Consider the following 24256-nt stretch of genomic DNA (forward strand, 5'->3'; position numbering starts at 1 on the left):
GGGGCTGCAAGCGGCTGGCACTAATTTGGACATTTAAATTTTCACGGATCTGAGCGCAAAAGTGCAAAACTTCAGTTAGCTGAGCAAAGCCTTTTTAGGTGGTTAATCAATAAATATGTTCCCAAGCAGCAGAACTACCTTGCGCCCCCTCCACCTAGCACCAGAGCAATGCTGTTTCCGGTCAAGATCCTGGCCAGGCGGGAGAAGTCGGAATGACGATCTGGACATTTTTCAAACACACGCTGGTATAACTCCCTCTGAAAAAAGCATGCACAGACACAGAAAAGAGATGTAGGCATTTGATAACCAGGTCAGTGGTTAGTAAAGACTCTGTAGTCTGTACCAGCTTGGGTAAACTTCTCCTGGAGAACACCCTGCGGGGGCAACACAGGTGATGGTGTCTGGAGATCCAGCTCCGCATGTTGAGCCACTCTGCCGTCCCTCTGGGTGGTGGGCCGTCCTCTCTGTGAAGCAGCACGAGCTGCTTCTGAGCTCGGACTGCACTACTCTCCAACATTCGCTCCAACTACACATGCAGAACACAAGCAGAGAGCTTTCACTCAGGTTGTTATGAATGCAATAAATACCTTTAAATCAGACTTGTATTTAAATGTCACAAACAGATGTGGTTTCTACAACTTCTATATGGTATCTATGTATCCAGGAGATGTTTCCTAAAGAAAGAATTTCCCTCTGATTTCTCTTGAAATTCAAGGAAATCTAAGGAGCTTGGAAAGAAAAACGAATGAAAAGCTGTTGTAATTGGCTGGCTGTGGGATAGTAACATCTCCTGCAGCTTTAACTCACATTCTTCTCAAACTCTACAAAACAAGGTAATATTTATACTGACCTCACCCACTGTGGGCTCCTGCTCACCCAGTCCCACAATGATGATGCAGTCAGCCTGGCGGATGCAACGCTGGGTCCATGGTGTGAGGCTGGGATCAGACTGGTAGAGGACGATGCGATGGATGTCTTCCTGCTGGCCAAGCCAGCTGGACAGGCGGTACTCGTGGACACTTGAGGTAGAGATGAGGTAGAAGCATGTCACTGCATCAAAGCTAGATCAACCTAAGAAAACACTGCAGAAGTGAATTTCAACTACAGCTGTATTTATTTCCGTGATCTACCTGTCCAGAGCAGCAGAACCCAGGCGCTGTTTTATGTTGTCACTGGTCAGGAGTAAAGTGGGACCTGTAGAAAGACCTGCATTAAGTTGTTTAAACTTAACAGTATCCCCCCCCTTTTAATAGCTAATAGTATCCCATATCAGTAATACTGGAATAATCAGTGTTACTCCCTTCATCTGTTTTAATGGTGTGTGTGTGTGTGTGTGTGTGTGTGTGTGTGTGTGTGTGTGTGTGTGTGGGTGTGTGTGTGTGTGTACCAATGCCACAGAGTGCATGCTGTAGCTCCAGAGTGAATGCAGTGAGTGGAACTTCCTCGGACACAGGCAAGATGGCCACAGTGGACAGGTTGGAGACTGGGTTCCCAGCATCCCACTTGCTGGTAGGCGTGTGGAGACCCAAACTACGAGCTGAAGAGTTTCTGCCATTAGATATTTCACATATGCAATATAATCTTCTGTACATTGTTCATGTTGTTTCCAATATGAATTCCAGGGTTGCAAACGTTCATGCTTCTAGCATGTGACACAGGCTAGCACAATTCTCAGACACACACACTATGCAAACTGATGCCAGAGCAAAAAAAATGTAATGGTCAAAGCTGATATTCTCCAAAAATTTACATAAAAATTTATAATCAAGACTTAAAACTCCACCCACGCCCACCGTCACCACGAGTTTCTGACGTTTGACAGTTGAAAGTCAAAGAGGAGAAACTACAGAAACAGTAAAAAGGGAATTCGACATTTCTGTAGTAAATGTGGACTGTGTGTGTGGTATGGAGGACCCAAGGCACACAGCGTTGCAGGGACGTGAATGATCTGTCGTCAGGTCCCAGCATCCTTTTGAAACACAAGGTGATGACCAGGTATGCCCCTCCCCCCTGACACCACACCATGAAGCCACTGTTAAACCCCTCCGCTGCAGCCGAGCCACAAACCCCACACCAATGTGCTTGTTTACTCTAACTGAGCACTCATACTTTTTACTATAAGTCTCTTTTACCCAATCACACACACACATTCATACAAGTGCTTCTTTATATGGCAGAGCATCTATTTGCACACACATGCTTCACTTTTTAGACCTGGAGCCTATGACTATCTTTTCTGTAGTGTGTAGCAACTGACAAATTATAGGAAAAATTCTGGGTCTTAAGCCACCACATTCTCCAAAAATAGCTTCAGTCCACCTCAGCACTGATTCCTTTGTAACACTACTGTTTCACCTCTATACAATAAAAGGATCAGTCAAGACACCTCTGCACTGTTTTACAGTGAACCTTCTCTAAGTGGACCTAAACCACAAAATCAAAATGCCTCCTCCTAGATGCCCACACACCCCACCCTGCACTCTGGCTAAGTAAATCAATTCATTCCAAACACACAAAGTAAAAACAATAAAAGATTACCAGCCAGGGGTCCTGTGACCTGTTGCATGTTGCCCAGAATCTTCTGCCCCAGCAGATGAATCAGCCTAGTGACAACCTGGGGATACCTCCTCTTGATGGAGTTCAGAGCTCCTTCAGGGAGCTTGGCCAGCTCCGAGTCCCTAACAGCATGGACCGTGGTGGCTCGGTTCATGTGGGTCAGGGCCTCAACCTGTTCAATCATGAAAGAGATGTTATGGCACAAAATACTGCTTTTCCACATCTTTTGTATTTTCTAAATCTTTCTCCCAAACTTAAACAGGAGTTCACAATTCTAACAACTCACCACACCAATTAGATCTCCGCGGCCATATTCCCCGGCAAGCTCCTTTTTCCCATCATCCTTCGCAATGACAGAGCGCAGTCGGCCACTGAGGACAATGAAGGTGCTGTCTGACTTGTCCCCCTGTCTAAAAGCAAACAGGAAATCATGTAAGGAAAAAAGTCTATCAATATAAATCACAGTGATGTTTTTTGGTCACACATTTATGAGCTGTGATCATAAAGTTCTCACTTCATAGTCATCTGCTTTTAGTTCTGCTGCTATTTTCGGAGGTGTTATGACACCTTGCATATGAGAACATAATGGAAATTCATGGTCTATTTCTCAAAATGAAATTCAACTTGCAAGTGGACTGAATGGGAATGTGAAGGCAAATTTTTAGATGCTTCGACTCCATAACAATTAATAATTAAACTTAAACGCGTTTCCATAGATTAAGGAAGTTTTTTGAATTGAAAGTAATCATAGTTTATGTTGCCTGCACATTAACAGTTTTAGTAAAAAATACCTGTAGACAGCACGGCCAGCCTCCACAGCCATCCAGTCCAGGGCAAAGTCGATCTGTCTAACAAATGGTGACATCCTCTTCACCACAGTGTGAGCCACATTCAGCACCACCCTGGGCTCCTCGCGCATAATCCTGCAAAGTTTAAAATTAAGATGTATTTAGAGCCTGGCTGTGACACTGAGACAAGCAAACGGCTGACTGCTCGTGCATGTGCTCGGCCATACTCATAGAAATGTGCCTTGGAAATGGAGAGGTAGGTGCAGTCTCGGTGCGCTCGCACTGTGAAGATGAGGGGTTCCCCTGTGAGGACAGCCAGGTGGCCCACCAACTCCCCGGGGTGAGTAACAAAAAGCAGGCTCTCCTCCTCACGGTCTATCATACGCTGATAGACATGGAGCAGCCCCGAGATGACAAAGGCCACACTCACGTCCTGAAAACCATGTGGAGAAGAAAATGAGGTCATGTGACTTTTCACCAGTTAGTGGCATGAAACCAAAAAGGTGATAGTGCTGGATTTTCCTGCAGTTTCAGCGGCCTGATGCTCATTTGGTACTGCTGACTCTCCCATGGTTTAAAACATATCCTCATTCCAACTGAGCAAAACATTCTTAAATCAGTATCAGCTGATGTGTTTGATCAGCCCAGTTTTTAATATCCACGAGAACCCTGATTACACGAGAAGCAGTAAGCGTCAAGAAAAGAAAGAAAACAGATGTGACAGAGAACCTTTAAAACCTGCATTTGTTTTATTAAACTGAGCTACTGAGTCTAATAACCAGTTAAGTGTAAGAATTTTACTTTGCTCCAATTACCATAAAAAGCAGAATCCAAAGCAAGTAGAAGAAGAAAAACAGAAGGAGGAGAAAGAGGAGCACAAGCATTCTTGTCCGTAGAAGGTCATTCAACTGACCTGGTCTCCCTGGTGGCCTACAACAGATCCAGCTTTGACCTGGCGAAGATTCACCCTCCCATCCAGCAGACTGGGGTCCTGACAAGTGCAAAAGACACACAGAGGATAGTCTCAGAAGTAGCCAGGGCTCAAATATACAACCACTGTGAGATTCATAAAGTTTATATTTTTGAATTTTACTGTTGCTAAAAACACGATCTCCTCATTTGTTTTCAGTTGACCTTTGGTGTAGTAATGTATCTTTTTGAATGTAACCTACCTGTAATTGGATGACCTGCAGCAGATCCTTTTTAGCAGCTTGGAAAATGGCATTGACTTTATTATGGTAGACGCTTCCTCCTCCTGCATCACTGTAATGGTACACAGCAGATGGAGTTTGCTGCACTGTCACACTCTTCTTTAGAATAGACTGAGGAGGTAAAGACAAAAAAACACAATGTGTGTGAGACACACACTCATTCTAGTATCTGTGTATGTGCATATATGGTGTGATGGGTGCACAGCTAGATGTCCTGTATGCCCAGTGTTCAACATATGGATTCAAACCAGCAATTCCTTGAAAGTTTAACAAAGGCAGTTTCTATCAAGAGACCTTGACAGGACTATGAGGCACCGTCTCCTCTTTGGCACCTAGAACATATGTACTGTTGAAGTCAGGTGACATTTCCCCTGCAAAAACAAATATAAAACACAGTTATTATTCAACATGTTCATACATGCTATTTAAGCCAGCAGTTTGAACACAGACTGGTTTAAACCCACTGTGGTTCAGCTATAAGCAAATAGCTCGAAGCCTGATAAGATGGATTCTTTTGCTAGAATCCTGTGAACTCACAAAGAATGACCTAGTTTGGGGAAAAAAAGCATCCATCTCTCCATTTATCCATTCTCTACCACTTAACCGGAGTCGAGTCGTGGGGGAACTAGCTTTAGCACAGACGCTCAGACCTCCCCTCTCCCCAGCTACCTCTTTAACAGGGCACCAAAACATTCCCAAGCCAGCTAAGAGACTCTAGTCAGATGCCAGAATGACCTCAGCTGCCTCCTTTCAATGTGGACAAGTAGTGGCTTTACTCTAGACCAGGGGTCGGCAACCTGCGGCTCCGGAGGCGCATGCGGCTCTTTAGTCCTTATACTGCGGATCCGGGTGGTTTGGGAAAATAAATTAGAAGTATTTAGCTAAAGTGTATTTTATTTGTGTTTAGTTCTTTTTTAACTTGTAGTTCTAAATTGGAAGATTATTGTGATACTGAAATATAAAAATAAAATTATATTTTATTATTTTTCGTCGTTCAAAATAAGCGTCACACTCGCGGAAGCCGGTATACCCGCCGAAACGCCGTGCATTTATTGAGACTTTCAACCCCAGGAAGGCCAATTATGGATCTTCGGATCCACAGGGTGGCTGTAGCTCAGGAGGTAGAGCAGGTCACCTACTGATCGGAAGGTTGGTGGTTCGATCCCTGGCTCCTCCAGTCTGCATGTCAAGTATCCTTGGGCAAGATACTAACCCCAACTTGCTCTCCGATGCGTCCATCGGAGTATGAATGTGTGCGAATGTACTTAGTAAGCACTACGTATAGATAAAGTGCTTGTGAGAATGGGTGTGATTGGGTGAATGAGGCATGTTGTATACAGCGCTTTGAGTACTCCGTGAGAGTAGAAAAGCGCTATATAAGAATCAGTCCATTTACCATTTACCATTTACATTATGTCAGCAGCTATTCTCTACCGTGAACTATGTTAAAAACAAACACCGCTCACGCCTCACAGATAAGAGCTTACAGTCCTGCGTAAAGATGAAAGTGACTTCGTACAGCCCCGATTTGCAGACGCTGTGAGCAGAGGTTCAGGAGCAGAAGTCCCATTGTAAACACATCACGGCAGACCCAACGATGTTTCCATGAGCATGCTTTTCAGCATCTCTTTATTGACCACTTATCACACACGGTTGCTGTACGCATACAGCCGGCTGTAGCTTTTCAGCTCACAGCCCGACAACACAACAGCAGAGAGAGCACAGACTTTAAGGCGGCGAGGGGTGATTGCGGGTGCCGCTCAGGTGCGTCCGACTCCCATGCAGCGGCACTGCAGACCACGCCCCGCCACACACATTAACCAGGTAAAATAAATATTTATGCAGAATTTTGCAGATATTTATTTTTCATTTTTTTTGTAGCATTGTGATTTTTTTCCAATTATTTTTTAAAATTCAGATCAAGGCTCCGCTACGTTCCAAAAGCCCAAAGGCGATATAAGGGTGGCGCCTCACAACAGTTTTTCTTTGCTACATGGATCATTTCAGTTCAGCTTTTAAATTCATTTAAGAGACCTTCAACTGAGTGTATTTCATTTTTGTTATATTTCTTTAAGAGTTCAAAATGTGTTAATTACATAAATAAAATGTAATTTTCTCTGTAGCACTTCATGGATTTCATAAGCAACACACTTTAGTTGTTCACAGAAAGCATAAAGGTAAAAAAACAATATATACAGTGTTATCTTCATTTTTGATGTCAAAAAGTATTTGCGGCTCCCAGTGTTTTCCTTTGCGTGTAAACCGGGTCCAAGTGGCTCTTTGGATGTTAAAGGCTGCTGACCCCTGCTCTAGACCTTTTTTTAAAAAAAAAAATGTGAACCAACTTTTTTAGATTTTTTAGATTTTTATGATTATTTTTATTGAGGCTTTGGAAGTCTACAATACTGTGAGCTAACTGCTTTCAAAAAGTTCTGTTTATATTGTTATATCTGTACTGATTCCTCTGAAGCTTGCCTTTGGTATTTGCTATAATGAAAATAATACGTAATAAAGATTAAATATAACAATGAGACTAATAGAAACTAAAAAAACGAAACAGTTCCAACTTTAAAAACTAAACTGAAACAATAAGACCCCCTCTGGAAACCAGGTGAAACTAAACCAAAGTTTTTAACAACACAAAGTGAAAATGAAATGAAATAAAAACTAATAAGAAAATACAGAGCTATAATCACTCTGGTCCCCTCACTTATGAACAAGACCCGAGGATACTTAAACTCCTCCAGCTTATCCCTGACTTGAAGTTAGCATTCCATCCTTGTTCTAGCTAAGGACTTGGAGGTACTGATTCTTATCCAAGCCGCATTACACTTGGACGGAAACTACCCCAAAGCATTCTTAGGGTCACTGTCTGATGAATCCCAAAGAACCACATCATCTGCAAAGAAAGCGACGTGATCCTGAAGCCACCAAAGGGGAAACCTTCTGCCACTTGGCTGTGCACAGAAACTGTATCAATAAAAGTTATGAACAGAATCCGTGACAAAGGGCAGGCCTGGTGGAGTCCAGCTCCATCTGGGAACAGGTCTGACTACTAGCAATGCAAACCAATCACTCAATTTACATGGGGACTGAATGGCCTGTAGCCCGTACTCCAGATCTAGCCGCCATAGGAAGCCCAAAAGGATGCAGTCGATTTCCTTGTCCACTTCTACAAAACATATGTAGACAACCTCAAGAGGATAAATAGTTGGTCTATTGTTCCAAAACCACGATGGAAATCACGGTGCTTCTCCTGGGTATAAAATTTGATTAATAGAAGGACTCTCCTCTTCAGCACCCTGCCAAAACCTTCTTAGGGAGGCTGAGGAGTGTGGGCCCTCTTAAATTAGTCCCCTTTCTTGAAAAGGAGGACCATCACACAGTCTGTTAATCCAGTTCATGACATCCATGCAATGCTGCAGAGGAATTTGGACCAAGGCAGCACTATGGCATAGAAAGGAACTCAAGGCAAACCTCATCCACTTCCCAGGGGCCCAGCCACCAGAGAGCTTTTCACTACTTCAGTAACCTCAGCCACAGTGAGTGGCTGATTGAGTGGGAAGTCATGCTCTTCGTCTACAGACATCTGCTTCAACTAGAGCAGATGCATCAGTCAAATTGAGGAGAGCCTTAAAGTATTCTTTTCCTCTCCTGACTGTATCCTCAGTTAAGATCAGCAGCACTCTGTCCCCACTGTATACAGCATATCATCATTTTGTATTTACCTGTATTTGCATTATATATACATACATGTCTAATATTAAAATTTGTTTGATGACCTGAAATATTTAAATTTGACAAATATGCAAAAATAAAGAAATCAGGAAGAGGACAAATGCTTATCATGGCACTGTCAAAAAAGCCAACAATTTCCTTACTTTTTTATAAGTATGCATATATGTGTGTGTACAATGATACTGCATGTATGCATACCTGTAACAGTAATCGGGTTGGAGAGAGAGCGTGATCTCTTGGTTTTTGATGTAGACATAGAAGAGAGGCTGGACTTTTCTGCTACATCAAAAAACAGATAACATCAGACGGACTTGATGCACATCGCTTATGTCTCATAGTGAACATGTTGAGAAAATGCTGTTATTTCTGACCTGTGTCAGCTTTTTCAGAGCCCAGATCATCAGAGTGAGACTGCTGCCTGCGGAAACCTTTGTGTGGATGAGTTTCACACAGAACGTTTGCCACAGACACCAAGGAGATCGCTTGGCTCTCCTGATGAACACAAGCAACAAAGTCACCTTTTAATACAAGAATTTTCGTAAACAATCTGAAATCTTAAATCATTATTAGTAAGTACCAACCTTAAACTCGGATTTTAAGAAAACTTTTCAAAAGCCAAAAACCATGTTTCTAATACTACAGATTTAATGGTTAGGCTACCTGGAGGAGTCTGCAGCTGACCAACCAACTTAACACTACCCCTATGTTTTGGATAAAGACATAGGTCTTGGGGAAAAAAATTTAAAAAGTCAAAATTCAGATATTCTTATAGTACTCCCAAAATTTAAACTCTGGTAAGAACACTAGAAAGGTAACTTAGCTGCCTTGAAGAAAAATAAGGGGTCGCCTGAGACTATAGAGAACAATTTTTATATGGTGGTATCATTAGGTCACTATCAGTGATAACTCACACCTTGCAGGATAGCTAAATATGTCCTCTGAAGAAAACACTTTGAAAACACAAACATAAAAACCTTTTGCAACAGAGAAGAATGGCAGAAACAAGGATAAGGCTCACATGACATGAGCAGACAGCACAAAGTACTTCTGTTAGCAAGATTACTTGGTTAAATGTGTCCTTTGGAGTTTTGCCTTTACCAATGGTAGTACTGTACAGTACTGTATAAGTGTGAGACCTATTTTAGACACTCCTACCGAATGACCTGGTTTGCGGATTTACTCAGTGTGTTTATATGTAAACACTACTCTTTGTTTTGAGACAGTGTTTCATAACTGAAAAAGATGATGAGTTAATAAAAGAAGGCAACAACACACGTGTGAGAGGAGAGATTATCCAATCAAAACATTTTTGCACTATTCATGTCACAAGTTACAGTCTGGAGTAGTGGTAAATGAAAGAGCAGTACCGGGTTGAAGAGTTCAGTGGTAAGGCCAAGGTAGTTGTGTAAGGCAAGAAATGTCACTCTCTGAAGCCGCACCATTATGATCTACAGGACAAGAAGGAAAGGTGACAGAGAAAATTTTTTTTTTTAGCTGTACAGGGTTTCAGTTTAATCATTGCTCTGTTTTTTGCTGAATGCTATTTACTCGTGGAGATCATACATACAGTATTTGCAGCCCAGCTAATAAATAATATGATTCATTTTTTTCTGTGGACACTTTACCTGGATGACACGAACCAGAGTTTCTGGATACTTCTCAAACACTGACTGAAACGCTGCAGCTGGAAGACGAAGGACAGTTGAGGGAACTGCAGCTCTCGCAGATACTGTCTTATAAGGTGCTGGGTAACCCTGAAAATTAAATGATGCAGAGCAGAGGAGGTGTTACACAGTAAAATGCTTTATGAAACCAAGAAATTGCTAATTCAGAAAATGCAAAAAAATAAAATAAAATCCTCAATTAGCAGTGCAGGGAGAGATATATGAAGAGAGAGAGGGACAGCACACATACAGTGATGATGTCCAGGATGCTGAGCAAACTGTGAACACTGTCTCCAGGTAACACCTCCTTCACTACGGCATCGGTGCCGTCCTGCAGTAATAAACACAGTGAGAACAGAACATGAGAACAGAAAAACAGCACACAAGAACCAAGCCAGTGACATAGATCAAGACATCCTGGTGAAGTTCAAGCTGAGCAAACTGCCGATTTACTGGAACTTTCCAGCACAACCATCTCTAGGCTTTACAGAGAAAGAAAGAAAATATTCAATTCAGTTTAATTCATTTCAATTTTATCTAAATAATGCCAAATCTCGACAGTTATGCAAACCTATTAAGTGTTATTTAAACAATCAAGGTAAGGAAACAACCTCAGCAGAGGACAGAGGCTCCTCTGTCCTTCAACACTATGGTGTTTTCTTACATCACATCCAAGCAGCTTTAGTTCTGAGGCTGCTTCTTCTGTCCTCTTCAGGGGCCTGTGTGATGAAGTGAAACCTCACTAAAATCAGCTATTCTACTACGCAGAGTCAGTCAACCCAGGATAAGCATCCACCTGGAAGCTGGCATGACCAATCATATATTTTCTGGAGTCATTCCAGGAAAAATAAATCAGCGGTTCCCATCTGACCCCCTCAAAATCTTTTTGTAAAGTAACTTCTTTTTTAGTTTTACATTCATACTATGAACACTTGACTTAAAGTACAACTCATCTGTAGTCTTAATAATCAATCTACTACCAGATATAATCCCAACAAGAATGTGGCAACCTGCTGGTAACCCCCCCCCCCCAAACTCATTAATATTACCTCTTTATAAGTGAGAATGCCAATAACTCACAATTTGTTAAAGGCTTAAACCAGTGCAAACCATCCTCCATCTTGATCCAACTGGTCCAAACAACAATCAAGAAAAGAAAAGACAAAAAGCTGCACGGGTGCTTACACTCTCGTGGATGCACAGCTCCAAGCGGCCATCTTGAACCACGTAAATACTGTCATCAGTGTCACCGGGTCGGAAGAGTCCCTCTCCTTGGTGCAGCTGGATCAGCACCATGTGACGACACAGCTCCAAGAACAGAGGTTTCTCGAAGTGCCCGAGCACCCTGTGTGTGAATGACATGGCTCTATTACTTCTAGCTGGGATAATCATGGTACATATCCAACAGTGAATATGCCTAATACTGATTGTGAAACCACAGATGAATCCTTACAATGACCTAGTCATTATTTTCTGGATTACAGATAACACTAAGTTGTATTTGAAGGTCCCCAAGACGGAATTGCATGGGCACCAGGCTCACCCATTGAAATTCGTCCCTGTGGTTTGTTTTTTTAAATATAAAAACTGAGTAAATTATTAAAATTATTAATTTGACATTAACACTCATTAGCACTCTGTGAATCACTTTACTTTCTGAGTTTGGTGCTGAATGAGGACCATTATGTATCAAGAATACTGACCTGACATTTTTCAGCATGTACAGCACTTCAGAGGGTAAATGGGAGTTCTGCACGTCAAACTCAGTGAGGTCAGCCTCCAGCAGGCAGGGAGGAGGCTCCTTGGGCTGCAGGGTCGGGGGCTCCCTACGAATGCGCAGGATCCTAAAACAGACACACTCATCACACTGTGTTGCTGTTTTGCTTCTTTTTACACTATGTTTTCTCTTCTGTTTATACAGGGGCTCACTTGCGAGCTATAGAAAGAACTTTGGTCCTCTTCCTCACTCGCTGCCGCACGGCTGAGTTTGAGTTGGAAGTAGGCACCGAGGAAAGTGTCTGAACCTGCAACAGCAAGAAAGAGAAACATGATGCTACACAGAAGGCATTTTGATGATAATACACATACCAGTATATATAGATATAGATACTGTAAGGTATATGATTCTCTCTAGCAGCCATACTTAATGACAGCTAAATTCCAGCACACTAATATATTTGATTTGTCATCACTAATCTGTCTGGACAGCATTCAGTTAAGATGACCATACACTGCATTCACAAAGGAAAAATCAACGACCATATCTTCCAAGTGGTATCGTGCAACCAGTAACCATTCCTTTTTTATAACTGCCTATGATGCAATGTTAAAAATGTTTAGCTAAAAATACTCAAGTAAGTTAGAAGGTTGTTAGCAAAAAAATTAAAATGTTCTGCCAATGAACTGGTGCCTCGATTTACTCCCGCTTCTCCTCCACTTCCCTTTTTTCAGCATTTATAAGCCATTATTGCATGTTGCTGACTTTTGTCTTCTCTCTCTCGTAGTTTATGTTTGCTTCTCTTTCCTCGCTCCTTCTTCCCTCTCATCCCCCAACGGGATTGTAGGAAACTGGAATTTTTCCTAGCAAGGTTTTGCCAAAGTGGCAACTTCCAAGCTACAGAAATAAATAAAACTGATGCAAAAGTGCCAAAACTGCAGTTCCTAAACTGAGGCCACCTTCAAAAGAAATTCATTCCCATGGACAGTTTAAAAGACGTACACAGCTTCCAGGTGTGAAAAGTAAAGCTTTAAAACTGCATTCTTTTTAAAGGCCTCAGTAACTGTTGCTGCAAAAACACTTCTGGTCCTATAGAAAGATGTGGAAAAAGGCTCTTTTTCCTGCAGAGTTTATGGTGTCAGTCACTCATTTTAGGTCACAATGAGTAAAACATCAAGTAAACTCAGTGCCAGAAGGACAGTTATCCAGGAAATGCTCAGGACAAGTCATTATCCAATGAGCGTGTGGATCCACAGTCAGATCTGCCTCTCACTCATTACATAAAATTTCAAGACAGCAAGATGGTGACAGCAAAAACGCTTACTCCCAGGATTCAAAACTGAATATCACAAACCAATGGATGATTGGTTGACTATACTGTCTGTTCTCCTGTCTATGACTAATCCCCATAAACTCTTGTGTTAAAATGCTTTAGTAACTATCAGAGTCTGAGTCACTGAACTGAACCTCTTGACTCTGTTTGTCCTGTTGGTGCCTACAGACGATTCAGCAAGTTTGTGCTTCAGTTTTAGTGGGTGAACTTCGGGTATTTTTGGAATACACACGTTAGCAGATAAGTTAGTGCTCCACACTCTTGTACAATTACAGTTGCTTTTAGCTCTGAAAAGCCTCACATTATGGTGGCAAAAACACTAATGGCGAGGCCTTGAAATGCCTTGAAATGCGAGTCCTGAATTTGGTAAGCAACATAATGGTGGCTATGTCCATCTTTTATATACAGTCTTGGTCTGCCCAAGGTCTCTTCAGTTTCACTAAATGATTGCTCATAAGAGATTGTTGAGGTTCTCTGTAACTTTTGTAGCATATACATGACGTTGCAGACCTGCATTGAGGTTTTGTTCTTCTCTGTAAAATTTTCAGTTTTTTTTAACCCTCTACTGCATAGCGTTGCCCTGAGGCAACAAACCACATTTTCATGCCTCACACTGGCCCATCAAAAAAAAAATAATGCTACCAGGGGGGGGACCCCTTTCTGCAAACTGCACTACATGAGAGACATCTCCATTAGGAGGTAAGATAAAGATCACTATTTTACATATTTATAGTGAAATAAATGTAAATGTATATAAAAAAATACTTGCATGTGCACGAATATGTTAAGAAGTATATTTGATTGTTTGTTCTACTTTTTAAAATGTATTTATACAGTAAAACTGTTAATTTTCATTCGTTGCCTCAAGGCAACATTGTGCAGTTAGCCTATTTTTCTTCAGGCAATATAATGCATTAGCATCTGTGTGTAGAGATGTGTTTGTGTGCATTTATATGATCATAGTCAATGTTTTTTACTTTACAATCTACTGATAATTACAGGACATGGACGTAAAAACCTTTTATGGAAGGAAACCAAGGGAATGTGCAGTTAGGGACATTCCCTCAGAAAGTGAGGACAGTGAGCTTTCAGGGAGTGACAGTGAAGTGGAGGAGTGGATCCCTGAGTCAGGTTTGAGGGACACTTAGGAGCTCAGGGGTCAGTTGGTAAAGTAATTGTTTGTGTGTGTGTGTGTGTGTGTGTGTGTGTGTGTGTGTGTGTGTGTGTGCGCGCGCGCGTGCATGTGCATCTTCCCGTTGCATTTCTTTCTTTCTAATACTTTTTTCTTTTCGATGCAGGGTGCCAGGGTGCAATGGTACAGCAAAAGCGATGTGCCGCAAATGCAATGTGGACCTCTTCTTCACCCCGACCGCAACTGCTTCCTGAGGTTCCACACTGAATGAACAAGACGGATCCCTGAGAGATCCCTGATCAAATGTTGGATGTATTTTGGTGTTTTATTGCTCTGTGAAGTGTTTGCATTGTTTCTTTGTTGTTGGTTTATGTGTTCATCCTTGTTGTACTAATAAAACTTATTATAGAATAACTTGGTGTTTGACTACCCTTGTTGCACAATGTTGCCCTGAAGCAACAAACCAATATCTGCTTGGGGGGGGTAGCAAATTTTATGATTGATACATTATTAGGGACCCTAAAGCTCCCCCAAAATAGGGTGAAATATTTTTTTCCCAAAAAGTTAAAAAGTCAGTAGAGGGTTAAGTATCATCAATTACTCAAAAAAAGGCTCAGTGCTTGTCACTCAGTAAAGACTTCTGCAAACTATTAGTGATCATGCAGTGAAGTATATAAAAGTAGCATTAAAATGAGTCATCAAGATTCCTGTATAAGTTTGTTTCTTGCCATCATCTTTACCTTGATTAATAAAAGGAAAACAAAATATGATAACAGACAACAAAGACTGTGGACACATGTTTATCAAACACACACAACAGAAGAGCCTGCTGGGGGTGATGGTGCCCTCAAAGTGTGGATCAAGAAATAACTGACCTTTCTCATGATCTTTCGGCCGTAGAACATCACTTTGTCTCGCTTCCTAAAACGGTAGTGGGGGACGCCGGCCTCCTCCTCTGAAACAACCAAAAGGCCTCCGTAAGATCTGTCTGTGCTCAGCACAGAGCAGGAAATCTAACTCTGGAATGTAACTGTTGATTTATAAAACACTGCTGCTTCAATAAGCACTGTCCAATAGTCTCAGGCTATCTGCTAAAGGTCACCTTACTGTCACATTCCTACTGCAAATCTGTTTATATTTATGTATTTTAAATCAGGGTTGAAGACGTACCATCATTGACTTGAATTACATTAACTTATGGACAGTTTGTCCACCTCTTTGTTTCATTTGCACCTGTTTAATGTAAAAAAAAAACATGTCTCTTGTGTGCAAAAGATAGAAATAGTAATACAAATAGTATCTAGTATCTAATAGTTTACATTCAAAACGTTTTATAAGTGATTTTTGCATTTAAACCTCACCCTGCAGTAATACTTTAACAACAAACATCAGCTAAAACAGTCATATCAATGGTAGGCTAGAAAACTCTTATTCATGTTTATGACTCTGAACACTCAGAGTGCAATTGGTTCATCACTGAATATTTTTAGATACACAGAAACAGCATGGGTTTGGGGCGTGCAGCGTGCAGAGAACTGACTTGATAGTTTGTATCTTCTGTAAAGGAGGAACACAACAACTCCAACGACAGACATCACCATCACTGCTCCAATCAGCACAGCTGTCCACTGGAAGAAATAAAAAAACCACCATGCCCAACATCAAAACACTTTCACTTGTACATTTGTGTACCTAAAAAAGTAAAAGCTAAAACACATTTTAAAGATACTCCTTGTATATTCAAACCTTCAACTAAGGCTGTCAACAGAGTATTTAAAAGGCTTGCCTGTGTTGTAATGAGAAAATAAACAGCTTAAGTTAAAATAGGACCAAACAATACTTTCATGCAAGACCAACTTTTACCACAAGATGGTGCTGCTCCTTGTCAAACCCCACTGTGCTAGCGCCTGCTAGTCTGTCCTGAACTGGAAGTCCCACAGGACCTTAGCTCCGCTGTTCTCAACCACCTTTAGTGGTGTCTCCCATCTGGACTTGGGCACTTCTTGTCCATATGTGGTACAGCTGTTCCAGATTCTAGCCAATTGGTTGTGCCTCAGTGTTTGCAGTCTCAGCTTGCACCTTGCATCCTCCTGCTCCGTGTTGATCAGTCTCCATGACACCTTTGCAGTCTACAACCTGTCAGCTGTGGTAGAGTCCTGCCTCTATTGATCTGATGCTTAGTGCCTGTTCTTGTGCTGGCATGATAAGAACCTCTATCCGTTTCTTTAGTCCGCCCATTTCTGGCCACTGGTAGGATTTCTTGATGTCTGCCACTTCCTCTCTCTGTCAATGGAACATCCCATGCAGGGGGATGTCTTCACAGATGCTCCGTGTTTCATCTTGGATTGTGGCTCTGACATTCCTTAATCCTCACCCTCCCTCTTTCTGTTGCTCATAGAGCCTTAGAGTGCTAGACTTCATGTGAAGACCTCTGTGGCATCTATCTCCTCCTGTGACCAGCTTATTGTTTCAGCTGGGTATCTAATGACCAACAGGGTGCATGCATTGGCTTGGATCTTTTTCTACCATTCAGCTGGCTTCTTATTACCTGATAGCTATAGATCTTTCTATCAAAAGATCACTACATCAATCTACAGATGTATATATGGTAAAATGGTAAATGGCCTGTATTTGTATAGCGCTTTACTTAGTCCCTAAGGACCCCAAAGCGCTTTACACTACATTCAGTCATTCACCCATTCACACACTGGTGATGGCAAGCTCCATTGTAGCCACAGCTGCCCTGGGGCGCACTGACAGAGGCGAGGCTGCCGGACACTGGCGCCACCGCGCCCTCTGACCACCACCAGCAGGCAACGGGTGAAGTGTCTTGCCCAAGGACACAACGACCGAGACTGTCCGAGCCGGGGCTCGAACTGGCAATCTTCCGATTACAAGACAAACTGCCAACTCTTGAGCCACGAATCTATATAGCCATATATCTATATATTGATAGATCAATAGGTTGTAGTTTTTGTCTGTTAAACAGAATATTTGTCAGGCTAAATAGTGCATTTTCTTATTACATGGGTGGACAATTTCCACTAGCAGGGGTGGTGTTTTACCAGAAAGTAAAACACCACCCCTGCTAGTGGAAACTTTACTAAATTTAACTTATTCTGAATACGATGAGTACCTTTAAAGGAATATAAATAATATTTAAATATACAGTAATAACAGAAAGCATTCACACTTAATTCTTTCTTTTGTTTCCTTTCAGTTTTTTGTTATATATCGTTTAGTATATAAAAGCACACAAGCCAACTTCCAGTGTTTACCATATTGGCTTCTGTCCGTTCCTCCACAAAATGTTCCATCGTGGCCTTAAGCCTATCCAGCTTCTGAAACATCAGAGACAACACAAAGGAAATGAAATGCCTCACAGCTGAAGGTGGGACAGGGTGTGCATTTAGAAAAGAATCAGGGTTGGGAACAGTGAAGATAAGATTAAAATACAGTCTGTTTTCACACAAAAGATCTAACAGTCTGATAAAGCATTGCACAATATTCTATATTAGTTATCATCTGAGCCTTTTAGTTGAGTGCCACAGTGGAAAAAATCTGTTAATTTCCAGCTCCATGTTTTTATTCTTGGGGTCTATTAGACTTATTTCATGTAACTCAAAGTTATAATTCTTAATTACTCTATACTGGTCCTTGGTACAGCCCTACAGTTCACCCTCTGAAACAAATTGTTTTAAGTCCATCCATCCATCCATTCGCTTCCGCTTATCCTTTTCAGGGTCGCGGGGGGCGCTGGAGCCTATCCCAGCTGTCATAGGGCGAGAGGCAGGGTACACCCTGGACAGGTCGCCAGTCTGCCAACACACAGGGACAGACAACCATTCACACTCACATTCACTCGCACATTCACACCTAGTGACAATTTCGATTATCCAATTAACCTATCCCCACAAGCTGCATGTCTTTGGACGGTGGGAGGAAGCCAGAGTACCCGGAGGGAACCCACGCAAACACGGGGAGAACATGCAAACTCCACACAGAAAGACCCCGGCCTGATGGTGGAATTGAACTCAGGACCTTCTTGCTGTGCGGCAACAGTGCTAACCACCGTGCCACCGTGCTGCCACCCACCGTGCCACCGTGCTGCCACGATGTTTTGAGTCATCCCCATTAACTTTCTTCAGACTGAAATTATTTTTTTATTTGGTTTATTGTTACCATGTAACAACCCCTTAATTTCTTACTCAATGAAAGCAGACTAGGAGTAAGCCTTGAAGCTCTTTTCTGTCATATTTCAGGCCTTCTTATAGAACAAAATGACTTGGTGTGCATCAGAAGTTAGTGAGGGTGATCTCTGCCTATGCAGTTGCCCTTGGAAAAACTCATAAACTAACATACCGGTAGTCATCAAACCACAACTTTATTTATATATACTGAGGTGTCAAAACTCTGTCATATAGTGTAGGGAGCAGATGTCAAATGTTGTCTTTATGGGGGGAAAGACATAAACGGTTTATTTTATTGATTACATTTTATATTTCTAGAGCATGTTTTCATGAATCACGGATCAAAATCATCCTCACATTATGGTACATCTAATATTTTCTGTTATCTTATACTAGACTTAAATGCAGCCCCTTAGTTCTTTTTATCTTCTGACTCAAGTAAGCCATTTGAGCTCCATTTTCTTTCCCTTTAGCCTAACTTCTTCACATGCTGCTCAAACAACACATTTCAGAAGCATGTGGGTATGGTTTCTTCCATTGTAACAGTGTATACACACATTCACTGGACACCTTTCCATTGTTTATTTTAGAGATTAGTTGATTGTCCCAAAGTCAGCTGGTCTGTAAGCTAGAACAGTAGAGATTCCAATTGGGCAAATAAAATGAAGGAGCTGGCGGTGTTGCCCTGGTGTGACCCTTCTCACATTAGTGTACTGATGGACTTTGACTACAGTGGTGTGAAAAAGTGTTTGCCCTATTCCTGATTTCCTAGTTTTTTGTGTCTGTCACACTTAAGTGTTTCAGATTATCAAAAAAATTTAAATATTACGCACAGATAACACAAATAACCACAAAATGCAGATTCTAAATGGAGGTGTTTATTATTAAGGGGTAAAAATCCAGCCCTACAGTGTGTAAAAATGATTGATTATGCCACCCATAGCAGCAACAACTGCAATCAAGCATTTGCAATAACTGGCAATGAGGAATTTTAGCCCACTCATCTTTGCAGAAACGTTGTAATTCAGCCACATTGAAGGTTTTGAGCATGAACCGCCTTTTTAAGGTCTTGCCGCTGCGTCTCAATCAGATACATGTTAGAACTTTGACTAGGCCACTCCAAAGTCTTCATTTTGTTTTTTCTAAAGTCATTCAGAGGTGGACCTGCTTGTGCATTCTGGATCATTGTCCTGCTGCAGAACCAAAGTGTACTTAAGCTTGAGATTGTGAACAGCTGGCCGGACAATCTCCCTCGGGACGTTTTGGTCGACAGCAGAATTCATGGTTCCATTTACCACAGCAAGTCTTCCAGCAAAACAGCCCCAGACCATCACACTACCACCTCCAGATTTTACTGTTGGTACGATGTTCCTTTTCTGAAATACTGTGACACATTTACGCCACATGTGATGCATGGATGAATTCAGTCTCTTTCTTATTGTTGAATAATGAACTCTGACCTCAACTGAGACATGTGAAGCCTGCTGTTCTTTAATGTCGTTCTGGGTTCTTTTGTGACCTCCTGGATGAGTCGTCGATGTGCTCTTGGGCCTGTTCCAAATTTTGTCCATGTGTGGATAATGGTGCTCACTCTTGTTCAATGGAGTCCCAATGCCTTAGAAAAGGCCTTATAACCCTTTCCAGACTGATAAATATATCAGAGAAGTCTTTGTTTCTTAAATGCTTGTTTGGACTGTGGCATGATGTGTTGCTTTCTGAGATCTTTTAGTCTGTTTCACGTTGTCAGACAGATTCTGTTTAAGTTATTTCTTGATTCAACAGGTCTGCCAGTAATGAGGCATGAGTGTGTTTAGTGAAACTGAGCGCTGCTGCTTAAAAATGTGGTTAATGGCAGTTAATAACAAAATGAATTTTAACCGGTTGCTGTCCAGACTTGTTCTCGTCAGCAGAGCTGGCTGCAGGTCTGCTTTTGCAAGCTCTAAGCCTGACATGGCCATTCTGCAAGTCTAGTAATGTTGTGGGTTTGGAGCTCTACTCTCTGACAGAGGTTTCAGAAAGGAGGATGCTATCCAGTCTTTCACGCCCTCTCATGCTTGGCCAGCCACAGAAGCACCCCTCCAACAAGATGCACCACAAAATGTCAAATCATTCCTACCTGTGGAAATTAAACTCTTTATGGGTCTATCTGTGGGTTTAATCATTGCAACTCCTCCGGGATTATATTCACTTGTAATATCTTGTTTACAATATCTTGTTTACTTGTTTCTTGTACATGTATCACTACTTTGCAATATTTAATTCAACATTGCTCTTTGAGGGCCTTATTATTTATATAGAGGATTTACATGTTCTGTCTTTCATATTTGTATTTTAATTGAGCATCTATAACACAACTATTTTCTCCTGGGGTTAATAAAGTATTCTGACTCTGACTGAGGTGAACAGCTACACTAAGCCTTTATAATGAGGTGCTGCAACTCTGCAGTGTAAATTATCATTCAATTAGCAGAGGGATTTTTTTTACATAGCTTTAAGAACATAAGACTTAGTTAGACACTGAAATTCAACAAATGACTTACTGGATATATACTGCAGAGCTCCTCTTCATCATTGTCTTCCATACCTATTTAAAAAAAGAAAGAAGGAAAAGGCTACCCTAAAACAATGTTTGAAAACTTTGCAAAGCCTAACCTTTCATGTGACTCTTTACTCATTAATGCTTTGTTCTCGCCAGCTGATCGAAACGAGGTCACAGAGCAGAAATCTGGGTTAAAGATCACCACCAGCTCTCACTGACTGTTGGTAACCAGACACTCCCTCCCGCGCTGACACACTGCAACCCTGTCGCATGCGTATCTATATCTGAAGAAGTACAAAGCTCGACCATGGGGAAAGATAACGTTGTCACTTTGTTTACTAAACTTACTTCTCTCTTATTTGCTTGTCATCATGTAAAAGATCCAAATACAACACGGATCATAACGACGCTGATCCTGGTTGGCGGAATTCCAAAGTAATATGGAAACAGCGTCTACCTACAGCTCTAACCTTACCTTTAATATCAGGTTTAACTTCACTGTAAAGTTGCAGTTCTCATTTTTGTATGTTTATATGTGTGTGTAGCTCTGTTCCGTTACCCAAGAGGACAATGGAGTGGAAAAGAAACACTAAACTAGTAAGTCTGCGCTGACAGAGTCCCTGGACAAAGCAAGAAACAATCTCTAGCTTACCTTTTTAGACTAAAGTCAAGCAAAGAATGTTCCCATGCACCTTTCTTATGTCAAAGTTTTTACGTTTACATGCCTTCCAGTTCTTTGGAAAAAGCAATCTAAATGTCCTGTCATACCTATCAAAATAAAACCTTTCTTAACAAAAGGCTACAGCAACACCGAAGAGAATATAAGATTTGTTTTGTTTTTTTGATGTTGAAGATGAAGATGTCGAATGAAAAACAATAGCTTTTATAATAGAAATTATATCCATAGTTCATTTGAACAAGGACAAAGAATGTTTATCTTTTCATATGCTAACGTGTTTTTGAAATCTTTAGCTGTGTCCAAAGGCTGCATCCTTCGAAGCATGCAGCCCTTGAATTGGGACACAGCTTTTATTTTGAAGGGTCGTTTTTCCACTCATGGGCTCTGCGTAGTTGTCTTACTTGACGTACCTCCAATCACTGGCAGCGAAATAAGCATCTCGTATTTTGATTGGTAGATGGTGCCTAATGTCGTCCAATCACCAAACAGTTTGTTAACTAGTGAAGCAGCTCGATAGCGTTGGGCTCACGGTGTGGTGAAGGTGAGTGAAGTCGAATATTTTATAGATATATAAATATGAATGTAACTATTTCTGAATCTGCAGTTCATCTAATAATTATAATAATATAATAATATCCAGAATTTTATCTGAAATTCATTATGAGCTCGAAAGTAGCATTAAATTTAGCTATCATTTAAGTTGTTTGCTAGTTAGCAAGCTAACCAGTGAACCAGTTACAGAAATCAGCACTTAAGGTTTCTTACTAAACTATAATGTAACGCATGTTGACCCTAGGTTTTAGATCTCACGTTGGGTCAACACACCTGAATCACATGATTAGTTCGTTACCAGGCCTCTGGAGAACTTCAGGACATGTTGAGGAGCTAATTTAGCCATTTAAATCAGCTGTGTTGGTTCGAGGACACATCTAAAACCTGCAGGGACACCGGCCCTCGTGTACTGAGATTGCCCACCCCTGCCCTAACCCAGAGTACAGTCAGAACAATAAAGAATCACTGTTACCTGACTACAAAGTAAAAATGAAAGTAATTTTTGTGTATTGATGAACAATATTCTTCAGGATGTTGTCCATCTTCCCCGACAGTGTATTTGGCTGTTTCATGAGATGGTGTATACCCACTCTTTATTAAAATCAACGCTTTTGTTTTTACTCTCTTCTGTCCTGGAGGAAGGCTGTGCCAGCATGGGTGTGTTATCCACGCTGATGAGGGGGCTGGTGCGAGGCGCTGACAGGATGTCCGAGTTCACGAGCAAGCGTGGATCAAGGACTCATAACAAAGGCAGGGGCGCCAGGCCTGCTGGACGGAATCTCCCCAGCTCAAAGTTTCTAGCCATTCGGTCCATGATTCCGGAGTTTGTGGTGCCTCCTTTGGAGGGATTCAAACTCAGACCATATGTCTCATACCGTGCCCCGAAAGGAACAGAACCTCCACTCACAGCGCAGAGTCTGTTCGATGAGGTTGTGGCTCCTCAGATCAAACAGGACTTTGAAGCAGGCACTTTCAGCAAAGACCAGCTAGAGAAGTATGGATTTGAGCCCACACAGGAGGGGAAGCTCTTCAAGCTCTATCCAAAGAATTATGTACGTTAATGATGGATTTCCAAAGACTCGCTGATTAACTGGGGACTGAAAGCTGCAGACCAACTGATGAGAGCCCCTTCTAGAAAATCAACTACTACATAAACTGTTCAGGAAAAAGGCCTTGTCTTACAGGTTTTGTTATTTGATGACCTGGAAAAATAAAACGAAAAGCATGAGTAATACTGCAGAGCTGTCAGATATTCATTATAATGGTTTGAGCTCCACTATTACTGTTTTTTTTTTTTTTTTAAAGTTATTATGAGTCTTCACTGAGGGACTGGTGATCTTGTTCAAGGCTATGTAGACTAGCTACTCGCGACATATTTAAAAGTTAAACACAGTGGTAATTATTCCATTACCACATAATAGTTTGCTTTATTTTTCAGGCCATTAAGTGCCTAAAATTGCAGTTACCTGTACTCTAATGTCCACTTCAGACTGGCTAAAAGTGAATCAATCCCCATAGACTCATGTTAAAATATTAAAAAACATTAAAAGCATAATTAGTCTGGTACAAATAGTTTTGTTCTGTAGGTAGGTTCATAATATCGCTACATTGAGTTGAGTAACTTCTAAGGGTGGCCACTTTAGTTCAGATGTGGACAGATGAAGGCAGCTGATTGCTGTCGGTTAGGGCTCACCTGTGCTGTGTCACTGAACTGAACCAAACCTCTTGAACAGGTTTGTGCTGTATTTTCCTATTTCTTTGTTCTCACTTAATATAAAGTTATTACTGATTGTCACGTGTGGTGTGACCTTAACCTGAATATCACCAAAATTAAATCAACCTGATTTAAACCACCCAAATGATATCTTGAAAACTGGATGCTACACTGTTAACAGAAATCTCCCTTCAAGGGGAGAGTCACCTGACAAACAACATGGCCTGCTGTGCAGTATTACCAATCTAAGAGATCTGCTACAGTTTTTGTGGGTGCATTTCCAATATTTTGTCTTGCTCCTTAACATTAACAATTAGCTGCTATGTGTTTTGATTCAACTTTATGGATGCAGCTTGCAAAGTGGGTACTTGACCCTATTTTAGCCCCACAACAACCACCTCACACTACCCTGCAGCTGGTGTGGGCTAAAGAAGAAAAACAAA

At 41.4% G+C, this 24256-nt stretch overlaps 2 protein-coding genes across 4 annotated transcripts in view; one reads left to right on the forward strand and one right to left on the reverse strand.

Moving 5' to 3' along the window:
* pnpla7b (patatin-like phospholipase domain containing 7b) overlaps positions 1–21628 on the reverse strand; it is a 30744-nt gene extending 9116 nt beyond the window's left edge. Inside the window, exons 1-25 of one of the 2 annotated variants that reach the window (XM_031734907.2) lie at positions 21521–21628; positions 20870–20913; positions 17418–17480; positions 15680–15767; positions 15015–15094; positions 11887–11981; positions 11661–11801; positions 11143–11302; positions 10208–10288; positions 9919–10047; positions 9661–9741; positions 8665–8785; positions 8492–8569; positions 4850–4926; positions 4517–4666; positions 4258–4335; positions 3572–3777; positions 3348–3479; positions 2843–2966; positions 2539–2728; positions 1388–1537; positions 1131–1194; positions 851–1019; positions 344–526; positions 139–257 (exon numbers count right to left, since the gene is read on the reverse strand). In XM_031734907.2, the coding sequence (XP_031590767.1) occupies positions 139–257; positions 344–526; positions 851–1019; positions 1131–1194; positions 1388–1537; positions 2539–2728; positions 2843–2966; positions 3348–3479; positions 3572–3777; positions 4258–4335; positions 4517–4666; positions 4850–4926; positions 8492–8569; positions 8665–8785; positions 9661–9741; positions 9919–10047; positions 10208–10288; positions 11143–11302; positions 11661–11801; positions 11887–11981; positions 15015–15094; positions 15680–15767; positions 17418–17480; positions 20870–20911 (2801 nt within the window). In that variant the 5' untranslated portion in view covers positions 20912–20913; positions 21521–21628. Of the gene's footprint in view, positions 1–138; positions 258–343; positions 527–850; positions 1020–1130; positions 1195–1387; positions 1538–2538; positions 2729–2842; positions 2967–3347; positions 3480–3571; positions 3778–4257; positions 4336–4516; positions 4667–4849; positions 4927–8491; positions 8573–8664; positions 8786–9660; positions 9742–9918; positions 10048–10207; positions 10289–11142; positions 11303–11660; positions 11802–11886; positions 11982–15014; positions 15095–15679; positions 15768–17417; positions 17481–20869; positions 20914–21520 lie in introns of both variants that reach the window. The other variant, XM_039621202.1, reaches the window with a different exon arrangement.
* A 364-nt stretch (positions 21629–21992) lies between these two features.
* Positions 21993–23338, forward strand: mrpl41 (mitochondrial ribosomal protein L41). Of its 2 annotated transcripts, none has more exons than XM_039621203.1 (2): positions 21993–22088; positions 22738–23338. In XM_039621203.1, exon 2 carries the CDS (start codon positions 22753–22755, stop codon positions 23158–23160), a length of 408 nt encoding a protein of 135 aa, XP_039477137.1. In that variant the 5' UTR covers positions 21993–22088; positions 22738–22752; the 3' UTR covers positions 23161–23338. The 2 variants fall into 2 exon arrangements, with proteins under 2 accessions (XP_039477137.1, XP_039477138.1); XM_039621204.1 differs by having other exon boundaries at positions 21994–22088; positions 22742–23338.
* The last annotated feature ends 918 nt before the right edge of the window (positions 23339–24256 follow it).

Source organism: Oreochromis aureus, linkage group 12 (genome assembly GCF_013358895.1).
Source record: "Oreochromis aureus strain Israel breed Guangdong linkage group 12, ZZ_aureus, whole genome shotgun sequence".
NCBI lineage: Eukaryota > Metazoa > Chordata > Actinopteri > Cichliformes > Cichlidae > Oreochromis > Oreochromis aureus.

Excerpts from the sequence above, each read along its gene's own strand:
- mrpl41 (XM_039621203.1), top strand. The coding sequence starts at position 22,753 with ATGGGTGTGTTATCCACGCTGATGAGGGGGCTGGTGCGAGGCGCTGAC.